The sequence below is a fragment of the Pezoporus wallicus genome, unplaced genomic scaffold (genome assembly GCF_028554395.1).
Source record: "Pezoporus wallicus isolate ANWC-B61680 ecotype Strahan unplaced genomic scaffold, APGP_CSIRO_Pwel_v1 contig_749, whole genome shotgun sequence".
In the NCBI taxonomy this organism is placed as follows: Eukaryota; Metazoa; Chordata; class Aves; order Psittaciformes; family Psittacidae; genus Pezoporus; species Pezoporus wallicus.
The window spans coordinates 6,128,441-6,141,299 of NW_026641327.1; the positions used below are offsets into that span (position 1 = coordinate 6,128,441).

At 38.5% G+C, this 12,859-nt stretch overlaps 1 protein-coding gene across 12 annotated transcripts in view; it reads right to left on the reverse strand.

Moving 5' to 3' along the window:
* Positions 1-12,859, reverse strand: part of FHOD3 (formin homology 2 domain containing 3) — a 373,066-nt gene that overhangs the window by 28,870 nt on the left and 331,337 nt on the right. For all 12 annotated transcript variants that reach the window (XM_057423039.1, XM_057423037.1, XM_057423036.1 and 9 more), the window contains 2 exons: positions 9,695-9,814; positions 9,054-9,215 (listed from right to left, as the gene is read on the reverse strand). In XM_057423039.1, coding sequence (XP_057279022.1) covers positions 9,054-9,215; positions 9,695-9,814 — 282 coding nt within the window. The remainder of the gene's footprint in view (positions 1-9,053; positions 9,216-9,694; positions 9,815-12,859) is intronic.

Consider the following 12,859-nt stretch of genomic DNA (forward strand, 5'->3'; position numbering starts at 1 on the left):
AAAAAAAAATGGATTTTAATCTATTAAAAAAACTGTTAAGTTCAAGAGATATTGCTGAAAAACAACGTATCTGCAGGTAAAAGATATGGCAAATTCCCTACCCCTTGAAATCTTCTAGCAGCCAGAGCATTCCCAAGAATGGGCAGTTCCAGCAAGGACTGGGGATGGCAGGTCGGCCTAAGGGTTGCACAGGAATGCTTTGAGCACAGAAATTCAGATCTCTGGGGAAGTCCTAAGAAGACTGTAGCAAGGAGGATGCCAACTGAGTTCCCCTGGAACTGAGCATTCCTCTGTGAAATGCAGGTGGCTGTGCTTGTTAACTCCTGAAAGGATTAAAGTAGGAAATCCAATACAGGATAACGTACCTGCACATTCCCCACATGTGAAGAATTAAAAATCAATTTTTTTCAGAGACAACCAGATACCCCACCTGTATTTCATGAAATGCTATTTCATCAGTGCAAATTTTGCAGGTAGACACAGAATCTACTGCATTTCAGTCTGCTCTAGGTCTTACATGCAAGGAATTAAGTGAAGCTTCTTCACACAGGATATACCATACAACATCCCTGCCCGTTACCCAATGTGTAGAAACTGCCCCCCCAACAGAGCACCACACAACAAAGCTAAGTCTTCAAATCTTTCTAAAAAAACCCAAAGCAACCAAACAAAAAGACCAGCATTTATCAGCCTGCTGACAAGATTTTTCCTACTAAATCGTGCAGAAGTGAGATTTTCCAGTGTTTAGGCTCGGCTAGCTCAAAAGGAAAATTCTCAAGTTAAAAATATCTGGACTCTCTCCTAGCAAACATCTCAAAACATTTGATAGCTTGCAGCTTGAGTACTACCTGCACGACATTTCAAACCACAGAAAGCAAGCTTCTGCCCCTTCTTCTTACAACAGCAATAGCACTAATGTGATGCTCTCCAGTGGGAAACAGTGTTATGTGACAAGCACAGTCACCCTCACTGTATCTCCTCTCTCTGTAATTTACATACCTTGCCCTTATGTTTCCTTTTTTAGTTCAGTGTTGATGCTCAGATAAGAAATTAGCCATAAAGCTCTTAGCACATTAAAGCCAAAGATCCACTGAGTGACCACTGATCTAACTGCACTCTCCTGCAATTGCAGACACTTGTACACAGGATCCAGGCGTAAAAGCAGTCACATTGTTCTGCAATATCCTAATTTCTTTTTTAGCAATTTTTGATGTTATTGTTGTTCTGTTTAGAATGTCTTCTAACACTTGAAGTGTTATATACAAATATAACAGTAATGATGATAAATGATCCCTCAACTAAGTGTTCCTATGATCAGAAGAAGAACTTGTGTGAAGCAATAATGACAATTATTATATCTAACATATACAGAGGGAACAAGAAAATAATACCATACTAACATAGATACATAATACCATACTAACTCCCTGCCAGTCCATAGAGCATTCCCAAGGGAGCATGGATTGTACCTTTCTATTTACGGGCTTATTTCCAACAGTTTCTTAAAAGAATGCTGCAAAAGAGTAGCAAGACATGATTCCTTTTTATTTTCATTCTTTCTTGAAAGGAAAAATGCACCAATTCTTGCCTGCAGCTGTAAGGTCACACTGGGACTAACATGGAATTCAGATGAATCGCAGCTCCAGGAGACTTCAGCATAAGAGGTGCTCGGATGAGAACTGCTGTGGTGTTATTCTGTTTTGTAACAATGCTAAACTGAGTAAAAGGAAGTGCTGGATAGCAATGTACAGATATTATGTCTGCTCCCAGGATTCGGAGGAAGGTGGAAGTACATATTCTTCTTTTTCCTCTTCAGTACATATGTGTACAAAATGCATGCAGCTTGCTTGGTCCTGCTTACCGTTACCCTCTGCTACAACTTTAAAACCAAATCTCTTCTTTTTCCTCAGGCAAAAGAATAAGCACTCTTAGACTGGTAAGCAAAATAAAAATCTCTTTTCTTTCAGACACTATGTAATGTTTATTTTCATTTGTAAACCGATTTAGAAAAAGAAACTTTTTAAGTGCTCCTGGGATATATTTGATATGTTCCTCCTTTCTCCTGCCAGGTTCCTCTCCATTCACAGCCACACCAGCTGTAAAATATTCAGAACTCTTTGTTATTTATCTGTGAGATCTTTTTCTAGGCCCACTCGTCAGTTTTCTGAGAGGTGCCTTTGTAGACACTGTTGCATTGGAGTGGACTAGCCAAAGACAGTCTATCCAAGTAGGATTTAAAGTCTAGTTTACAAGACACAAGCCCTGCAGGGTCAGCCTCATTCAGGACACCACTGCCATAAGTCACTAATGGGCAGCTTTAAAAATCAAAATAAAAATCTGTTTTTCAATTTAATGCAGCAACATATTTTGCACAAATAACACTCAGACCAAGAACAAACCTTCCAACCACATGCCAGCAATGCCAGCACTCATTTTAATCCTTTTGTATCATTATTTATTGCTTGCTACCATAGTAACAAATGACTCTGCCATAAACAACAACACTTAACTGGGCTGAGAATTCAATATTGCGCTATAAACCCACTGCCCCAAATGAATTCTGCATGGCTAGTTTTCATCTGACTCAAAAACTACCACCACCATCAAATAGCTCAACGTTTCTTCCCTGCCCATTCAGGTGCCATGAACACTGCTCCTTTAGAAGGTCTGTTTGTTTCAAGTTCAACTCCATGCTGTACATCCAGTATCACAGCTGGGTATTCAAGTTAAAAAATTTCAAACTCATGAAATACTAGACCATGCCCCTGTCATTCAGGCAGGACATATATCAGAGAGCCTTTCTGGTTATACTAAGGTATAACACAAACCGCTATTGCTACCACCAATAATAATAATGATAAGGGAAATAACAAGGGAAGAGAATATGATACCACCCGCCGAAATGAGCCAGACCGAGCAGAGAGTGCCCTTCTGGGTAACTCTCAGTTACCTCCACGGGCACGACATGCTGTGGTATGGAATACCTCTTTGGTCAGTTTGCGTCAGGGGTCCTGTCTCTGCTTCCTCCCAGCTTTTCCTCCTCCCTGGCAGAGCATGAGGCTCACAAAGTCCTTGGTCAGACTAAACATCTGAGCAGTAACTAAAAACAACGGTGTTATCAGCACTGTTCCCAGGCTGGAAGTCAAAACCACAGCTCTGCACCAGCTACTTAGAAGGAGAAAAAAATGACCGCTACTGCTGAACCCAGGACAATTCCCTGGGGCGGCATGTACAGTTCCAGGTATGCATGGCTATACACATCAAACAAACAAGCGGCTGTGAGATAACAGGTCATTTAAGGTCATTCATCATGCCCTTATCTGGAATGCGCTTTACACATTAGATCTCCTCTAGTCTCTGGGCTAAGCTCTACTGCTACTCAGAGTACAAAACTGTCCTAAAGTCAAAGATGCTGCACCTGATCATGCTCACATTTCCTGCCTCCTGTATTTACATTCAGCCCTTGAACAGTTTAAAAAGTGTTGCAATTGGATGGAAGTAAAAAAAAAAACCCAAACCAAATAAATGAAACTGGTGAAGCTGAGGTTTCTGCTTAAAAAGCACTTCTTTTCAAAATCACTGTAAATTATCCAAAGTTTTGTTCTGAAGGCAAATGAATAACTTGTAGGTGCAGCCTCAGTATCTCCGTATGAGTTTTCCATTGCCTGATACTATATTCATTTTTACTGCTACAGCTTGTTTCTTTTAGGGGTGAACATATCAAATCCAGATATTTTCTAAGACCTGGATGTCTGCATTTTTATCCTGCCCACAAGGTGCGTTAAACAGATGGCTGATGCTTTTATAATGGCAAAAGTTGCCTTAACTTCACAATAAAATGACAACTATTTTATCACACATCATAGAAAGATATACTTAATCACAGACAAAATCTTTCTCTCTTCAAAGTTCAAGATAGTTTCTGCAGCAGACCACAGCCGAGTCTGAACTGTTTACAATGTAGGGTCAGACCATTCATTCTCACATTATTACAGGGATGTGTTCTGGCAGGGAACACAAAATCTTCCTCTTTTCCTGAGTTGGTTCAAAGCCAAAGGAAATTCTGAGAATCGCTCCTTGCAAACACACTGTCATCTGAGTACAGCGACCTTCTGTGGCGTATGTTCAAAACGCTGTCTCCTCCAGCATTTCCACACTGCCTTAAGTCTTGTGACACTCAGTGAAGCATCCCAAGACCAGTGTTAGTCCTACTTTCACTCTGTTGGTCATACGTTTAAGTGAAATAGATGCCAGCTCTCAAAAGCAAGCAAAATATAAAGGAGGCTCTGTCCAGACATTCCTAATCCTAGGGTAAGAGGTGGCATCCTGCCAAAATAATTTTGGAAATAAGAACACCTGCATCAATACACTAATTAAAAACTAAAGGACATAAGTGCTTACTGAGGTGTGACCAGCTGAGCCTACCCTCAGCATTTCTCTCTGAACATGGAAATGCAGTTTAAGGCCTCAAATCAGTATTTTACATTCCCACTTCATTTCAGTTCTTAAGCTATCTACAATAAACATACCAATATGGGATCTTTCTGCAGATGCTGTATGTGCTCCCACACTCTGGGATGAAGAGGAACCATACCAGTTAAGTCATGATATAGGTCCCTTCAGATGGTGTTACAGCACCTGCAACACTATTTGCAGTTAGAACATTACTGAAACATCACAGTGCGGTCAGGCACACGTACTAAATTTCATTTGCCCTCTTTCAGATAAAGCCTTGAAGTCCCATTTGCCACTGAAGATCCTTCCCCTCAGCCCAGTCTGCTCTGCAACTAGCAGGATCTGCCTTACCCTGCTCTGTCTTCATCTCTGCACCCGCTAGCTGGTGCCAGGAACTGGAACAGCTGTAGCAGTCCTTGCAGCTGGCACCACAAAGAATGATACAACTGTAAGAAACTTGCATCCCCCAACCCTTTTTTTTTCCCCGTGGAAAATAATTAGACTTTTGGCATTTATTTGTTTGAATTAGGGAAACATAGGGAAAGCATACTTGAATGAAAATTGCACACAAATACTTCCTGTGAAGTAAGACGAGAAATCCTACTGAATCAGCACAGGAGGCAGCATGATCTTCTCTCCTTTCTCTGATTTCCAGTGTAGCAAGCAGAAGCTACAGCATGCCAGATACTTGTTTCAGACACTTCCTTGCTACCCCCAGCTCCTTGCCAAGCACCTCGGAGGGCAGCTGCAGGCTTCCTTCTCCCTTGTGTATGTCTTAGTCTCGTCAGGACTTCTTTTCTACCCACAATCCTTGCCCCTTCCCCCGTGCTGTTAACATTTCCTACTGCTTACTTTCAAAAGCTTCCTGCTTCTCTCCTGCCTAGTATGTGCCGATAACCAAAGCGTTCTGCTGCAGGGGTTAAAAAACAGCCAGAAGTTTGGTATCTTGTAAGTAAATGAAAATTAGGTTAAGAAAAGGACAATTACTAGTTTAGTCTATGGAGCAGGTCAGCTTTCATATGCATGGGGAAGATACTTTTGGGGTAGAGAGAGAAGATGAACTTTTTTAATAAGAACGTATTTTTATTAACTAACAGGGAAGAGACTAGTGCTGATGCAACCCCTCCTTGACGTACTGATAAGGAAATTTCTAGGAACAATACTGAGTTTAACTGCAGAAACCTGGGGGTCTGCTTCAGTATTAGGTATATCAGTCCTGGTACAGGTCCAGTGAATAAACAACTTGCAGTATGTTGGGGGGGAGGGAGGGAGAGGAAAAGAAAAGAAAGGGAAGTACTTTAAATCATGGCATGCTAAACAATCAGTACCCTGCACAATCTTATATACTCTTATACAACTATGAATACTTTTTCTTTATCTAGAATTCTTTTTTTTGTAATTTTTCCACTTGTGTCTGCTTCTCTTTTGCCATTTATGACTTCAGTCCTTCAACAAAACCCACAAGTTTTGCAATAGCTGTACCATTTTGTTTCTGGTCTAACTCCTTTCTGGTGAGGCAGCCTATTTTTTTTATGTTTTTTCATTTCATGACCTAAGACTCAGGAAATTTTCATATGATGCGCATCTCAGGGGAAGGGGCATCTCTATTTATCTACAGGATGGAAACTGCTCAGTCTTTGTGGTTTCTGAAAGATGTTTGTAGACAAAACGGAGCTCAAAATACAGCCTAATCCACAGTGAAATATTACTTCTCCTTTCCTGTCAGCTTTCCTAAACCAAGATTTCGCCTCGTCTATGAACATTCCCTTAAAGAAGGGCAGCTTGGATGGCTTCCATGTCCTAACTCTTTGATTTGTGGCAGTTAAGATCGAGTGGGAATAGAGTTTGTTACAGTAATCCATCAGTGGTATAACACATGGAGGAACATCCCAAGGAGGGAGACCTTGGGCATCAAGGGGAAGGTTAAGGCTATAATTTCTCTTAATGTGATTTTGTCTGGCCTTTTCAGAGTTTCATCCGCTTTGGGCAGGGCCACTAGATCAGCAAACCACAGACTGAAAGACTGTGCTCAATCTTGCATGCTCTTAGACCTAAAAATTGTTTATAAGTGACAGCATTAGGTTAAGCTTTCTTACACTTTCTAAGAGTGAAAAATACAAGATTCACTTGAGAGTACACCATACACAGTGGTGTGGATTTTGGAAAACAAAGGTTCTTCCTTTTTTTATGGTAATTTGAATTTTAGTGATTAATTTGGTCCCAATCTAAAACTAAAGTGAAATAACTTCTTAACAAAAAGAAGAAGCAGGAAAGTAGAAACCAATATAGTGAAATGTTAAGAGAATAAGAATCAAAGGGAAAAAAAAAAAGACAAAACCAAACCCTTCCAAACATGAGAGAAACCAACCACAGTGAATGCAATAAAACAGAGCCTAAACATAGGCTGTGCAAGAGGAAAATTAGGCGAAGAGAGATGGAATCCAAAGAGCAAATATCTATGGATATAAAACAAAAGCCACAAATTCCTTTATGGAATCCAAAAAAAAAAAAAGAAAATATGTAGGGGGTGCTGCATCACTGGGGATGAAAAAACTGAAGACAAAAGACAGGCAAGGAAGGATGTTGGGGAGAAACCTATTCTGGTAGCTGATTTTTCTGTATTTTATTTTTTGATAAAAGTGAATTAATAGCAAGGTTTGAAGACTTGATAAAAACAAACGTGTTGGAGGAGGGTATCTTACAAAGCACTAAACTAGCAGAAGACAAGAATTCTGACATCAAATAACATAAGGAAATTGAACCACTGGCTGAATGGGCATGCTTTCACTACACTTAGTAACTTTAAGAGTCAGAGAATAGCAAAGTTTCGTCTATCTTTACAAGAGCAGCAAGTTTGATTCAGGAGACTGCAGAGCTCCAAGCTTTATCACTGTACCTGGTAACCTGGATGAATAACAGGAATTTAAATACATCAGTCACTACATTCTGAGTATGTTTATAAAATAGTGGACAGGTAAGAGCAAGTAAAGAAAATCAGACTTCTAAAATTTTACAAGACCCTCATGGAAGGCCACCTATGAAGTGTGAGGTTAAGAGAGCAAAAGAAAAGGAATACATATTGATTCTCATCTGATGACAGGGTGAACAGCAGGTGTCTCATCATTTGTACTTTATAATTCAAAATTATCTGGAAAACAAGGAAGCAGATTGAGAGAGTAAAATGTACAGATGGCAGGAAATTATGTAGATTAGTCCTTATTTAAGATTATTAGGGAATTGAGAGATAAGCAGTAAATCTGTTTCAGCAGATCATGTTCATTACCGTAGATCACAATGAAGAGCACACTGCAGGCAGTACCAAACTCCTTTCCGCACTGGGCTGAGTTCTGAATTGCCTGATCAGCTCAGAAGGCTGCCTGAATGTCCTTGTGAACTGCCCAAAGACAACTGGTGTCAAAAGGATACCAACAGTCAAAAACCACAAAGAAAACCTCAGGACAGCTAACAAAATATAGCACAAAAAGAACAGGACAATATAGTAAGCATACAACATTTGTAAGAAGAGGATGGAATACTGTGTTTGCTATTGTTTAACCCATTGTAAAGAGTAAGATGGAGAAGTGTGGAAATGATCTCAAAAAGGAAAAAAAAATAAATGGATTATTTGAGATTCAGACACAGTTCTGAGCGCCTGGTTTTATTTCATCTTGCACTGAACAGGATGATGGAACAGATGACTTTCAGAGGTCCTTTCCAACCTAAGTTATTCTATGAAATAGAGTGATAAAAACCAAAGTTTTGACTGTTCAATATATTCACACAGTAAATCCTGGAACTGGAAAATTCAACAGCAGCCAAAACTAGATTATGACTTCACTGTCATAAGAACTGTGCAAGGAACCAAAATAAGATTGAAGTTTTGCATTTAAAAAAAAATTGTATTATTCAGGATCATGTTGTCCTTTTCCCCCGACAGCCAACAAGGTGCTAGCAACAGTAATAAATCATCTGCTTACCAAGCTGAGCCATTGACCGGACCTATGCATTAGCCAAGGGAATGCCACTTCTTAAAAACAGGTGCTGCTACAAGTTTCCTTTACTTCCAGTTATCTTCCCTAACTCCTAATCACAGAAATTATTGTTCGGAGGAGGACAGAAAATGAGTAAAAATATTTCAAGGACACTTTAATTCTGGAAATAATTTTATTACCAAAAAAGACCATTCCTTCCACTTAAAATACAATTAGTATCTGCCTTAAAAAAAAAAAAAAAGATTCCCCAAACCACAGAATAAAGAAATTTGAAGATATTGGACAGATAAAGTTTTAACCTGAAAATAGGTTCTAATAGTTGCATACATTATTAATAATGTATATAATATTAAAAGGGTTGTGATAACGAGGCTGCCTGTTAGTGTATTGTTAAGGAAACTACCTGACAATCAGAGATGAAGCTCAGAAGAGAGTGCTGGCATCTTTGAAATTCAGTGCGAACAACACAATGAATCCACATTCATAAAAAGTGCTGTGACCAAAAAGCAAAGATTCAAATAAAATCTTAAATATTTCACTTTAAAGAGTTTTTCTTAAAAAAAACACACACACACATATATATATATATTTACCCACTAGACATACCTTGGCTGACCTAGTAATGGCCCCGATCTCTGAATAAAGATCAGTACTGTCTGGGAACTTTTCGACCACCATAGTGCAGACATGGTGCAGGAGGGACTGCTTGTGCACTGTGTCCTTGACTTCTGGAACCTTCTCGAGGTAGCTCAACTCAAAAGCTTTGGCCTGTAAGGGGGAAAAAAGGAAGAAGTGAAAAAGAAAAATATTTACTCCTTCCCATGCAGATTACTAGACAAAAATGATTACCGAGTAGGGGCAGAGGGGAAGAAAGAAGAGGAAGAGTCTTACAGGAGAAGGAATTTACTGCTTTTACTTATTTTTAAGTTGTTGAAGAATAGGCCTAAAAATCAGTCCATCTGCAGTGAAATGACTCATGACACACTTCTCACAATTAGAATGGGAAGCATCAATATTGAACTCAAGGGAGTTATACCAGAAGGGTGCCTAGAGCCACATTTCCTTCAGGTTATACTAAAAGAGGAAAAGAACAACCTGACACACAATAAAAAGACAAAACAGATTCTTTTTTTCAGATTATTTTTCTGGTTAAAAATAAATACTGGGTTGCAACTGTCGTAACAGTTTTGACTTCTGTGTTTCTGAGGGAAAAAGGTGCAGGTGAAATGCTGGGGTATCAGACTTACGTTGGTTCCATTCAAAAAGTTGCCAATGGCTAGCAGAGTAGAAAGGATAAATCCCAAAGTTTTATTGTGCTCTAGTTGGTCCATTCCTTCCTTCAGGTCTAGAAGTGGCTCTGCAACTTCCTGCCATGAGAAGAAAACCAAGAAAGTGATGGCTGCAGTTGGCTATAGCTGCTTTAAGTTTTTAATTCTATGGTTTAGATTAATTACTGAAAAAAGCTCTGAGCTGGCATCTTGCAGAGTGCAAACTGGCCATGTGTGCTGGCTTTCTTCCATGTTTCAGCTAATAAATCACATGCAAGGAGAGAAAAAAAACCAAAACAACCCAAAACATAAAATAGTTTCCTAATGTTGTTTTTTATGTATGCAATTGCCTCACTTGTCCTGGGGATTATTCTCTGATTCTAAACGGGAAAGAAAATCAGAAGGGGCTGCTGCATTGGAGTTTCATGCATGAACATCCCCCTGCCCCAAATGATAAAAAAGCTTCTAATAAATAAAGTTCCTAATCATTGAAAAACTAATAAAAAAAGGTTAAACTTGGCATTTGTAGCCTGACCCTAGAACTTTCTTCCAATGATGGCCACCTCTGAGTTTTAGATGTGTTTTGTGCTTGTGTGACTTTAAAACTGAAAAAAAAAACCCAACTCGCTACTGTAAACATCAAGCTTTAGAAGCGTTCTCATTTTAATCTTTGAACTCAATGCATCTTCCATTCACACATGTTGTCTGAGTACAGGTATGTAAACTGATAAGGCTTGAAAACATAAATTCTGTTCCATTACCTCGAGAAGTGAACTACACACGGGAGAGTTTCAAAGGAAGAGAATGAGGGTAATTGAGTTGACAGAGTTTATTTCCATGTCTTTGTGTGAGGCCCACGGCTATTTATTTTGTATGCACAGTAACAGTTCACATTGTTTCTATCTCCAAATACCATCCTAAGCATCTGTGAGCAGCATTCTTTTCCCAAATTGCTACACTCTTTACGAGCCAAGAAGCCAAAATTAAGCTGTTATTTCAGACCAAGGGGCAAACCAGCCGAGAACTTCACCTTCTTAGAGAAATACAGTAGGTCATTCAACAACTGTAGTGCTATTTTACCATAACTAAGAGCACAAAGATAAAAGAAACAGACATTTCTAGTCACTAAAGAACAATGCATCCCTTGAAAAGAGAAAGAAATATAGCAAATTCAAGACAAATTAAGAGATGGCATAGTGAGCAACGTAATTTTTATATCAGAGGAGAGGTACTAAATAATCCAAGACTTTATTAAATTGAAACTAAAATCGATAAACTGTTGCACGTATTTCTTTGAATTGATTTAAAGTCAGGGCTGATTTAGTTGTTTTGTTCAACTGAATCAAACTGTTCTGCATCTGTACTTTGAACACAGGCTTTTGAACTATTTTACTTGTATCAATTTGCAACCTGTTAAAAAAAATCATTCCTAAAAGGTTAAGTTAAAATATTCTGAAGGTGAATAAAAAGATAACATTGAAGGCTTCCAAAGCAGGCCATGCTGTAGCCCTTCATTTAGCTATTTACATGTAAGTTATGCAAGCTGAGACTATGTTGCATAGAGTACACACTTATAAATAATCTTTATTTTTTATTTTATTGTAGCACTAAAACCCAACACAAACCAGTGTATAATCAGATGAAATACCTATTCTTGCTTCCTATAAAACTCACCTTCCATATAAAGAGAGTAGATGCATACTGCAGAGCTACTGCATATCCTTAGATACCTTGTATCCTTATTTATCACATATTTATTTTTCACCTAAAAATTATACTTGAATGAAATTTGAGGATTGGTCCAGAATTTCTGGCTGCAAGATATCTGATAATACCTGATGAATGCTTGATGCACATGCACAAATGAGCTCAACCATATGCATGCAATGAATCCACTGGTCCTGGGACAGGAAGGATGTAGCACACATGTTCTGCACAGCTGATCTGACACATGCACTGTTAGCAACCTGCTACACTAGCATTAAGCTCAGCTAACTAAACCTCTACAACTTCATGTCATGCTTTTCTGGGAAGGGTAAAATCTTGGCTGGGATGAGAACTTTGAGATGACCAAAATGTAACTTGCCATGCTTGCATTTAATTAAGTCTGGCCTGCATAAATTATCATACCCTTTTTAAACAACAGAAAGTATCAGGATGACACTGTAAAACTTAAAAAGCTCTGATGCAGTTTACAAATTTTCAGACAGTTCAAGCATCACCCAGAAGTACAATCTTTTTGAACACTTATTTCAGACCAAGAGGCAAAATAGCCAAGAACTTCACTTGCTTAGAGAAATACAGTGGGTCATTCAACAACTGTAGTGCTATTTTACTATATATAAGAGCACAAAGATCACACAGCACACTGTCCCTAGGGAGACTGAAATCAGGAATAATCTTTCTCCTCAGAAGAGAAACTGAAACAAGTCTTTTTCTTTACAATTTCTACTTTCTGAGCTCTACACCTGCTTATATTAATTTATGATCCTTTAAAGTTGTCAGCAATAAGGATATATTTGCCCACAGTGACCTTAAGAAAAAAAAATATTATTTAGGACAACTAAAGATTCTATTTCTTTTTCTAAGACCCTTAAATTCCCTTTGGGATAATGAAAATTGACGTCATCCACATCATAATAGTTTAGTACAAAGAACTGGTAGTAATAAAGTGTAAATTCTCATAGCAATCAAAAGTCTGAAAATGAAGATTTAAAATTGAAGCTCTTTTTTGTCTATGACTATAGCGAGAATAACTATTGTGCCACTGATAACCTTCAGTAGGCATACAGCACCTTAGGTACATATTAAAGTTTTAAAACAGTATACACATTATAAAACAGATGATTGGAAAAGAGCTTTCTTTTTTATTTTCTGAAAAGACCAAAGAATGACCATCCATTCAGTTCAACCCTTCACAGTCTGAGGCTGCAAATGTACTCTGACTTGCTTTAGTTAATTAAATTCAATCCAAGAAAGATTACTCCATTATGCACAGAAAGTTTTTCTGCAGACATGAACAATACCTCACTTAACCCTTCTTTTGAGCAATTTCATGCTGGTTTTCTTTCAGGTTGATAGAGGTGGAGCTAAGACCTGCTCAGGCAAAACTCTGTTTACCATGCCAAGTGCAAGGTCCTACAC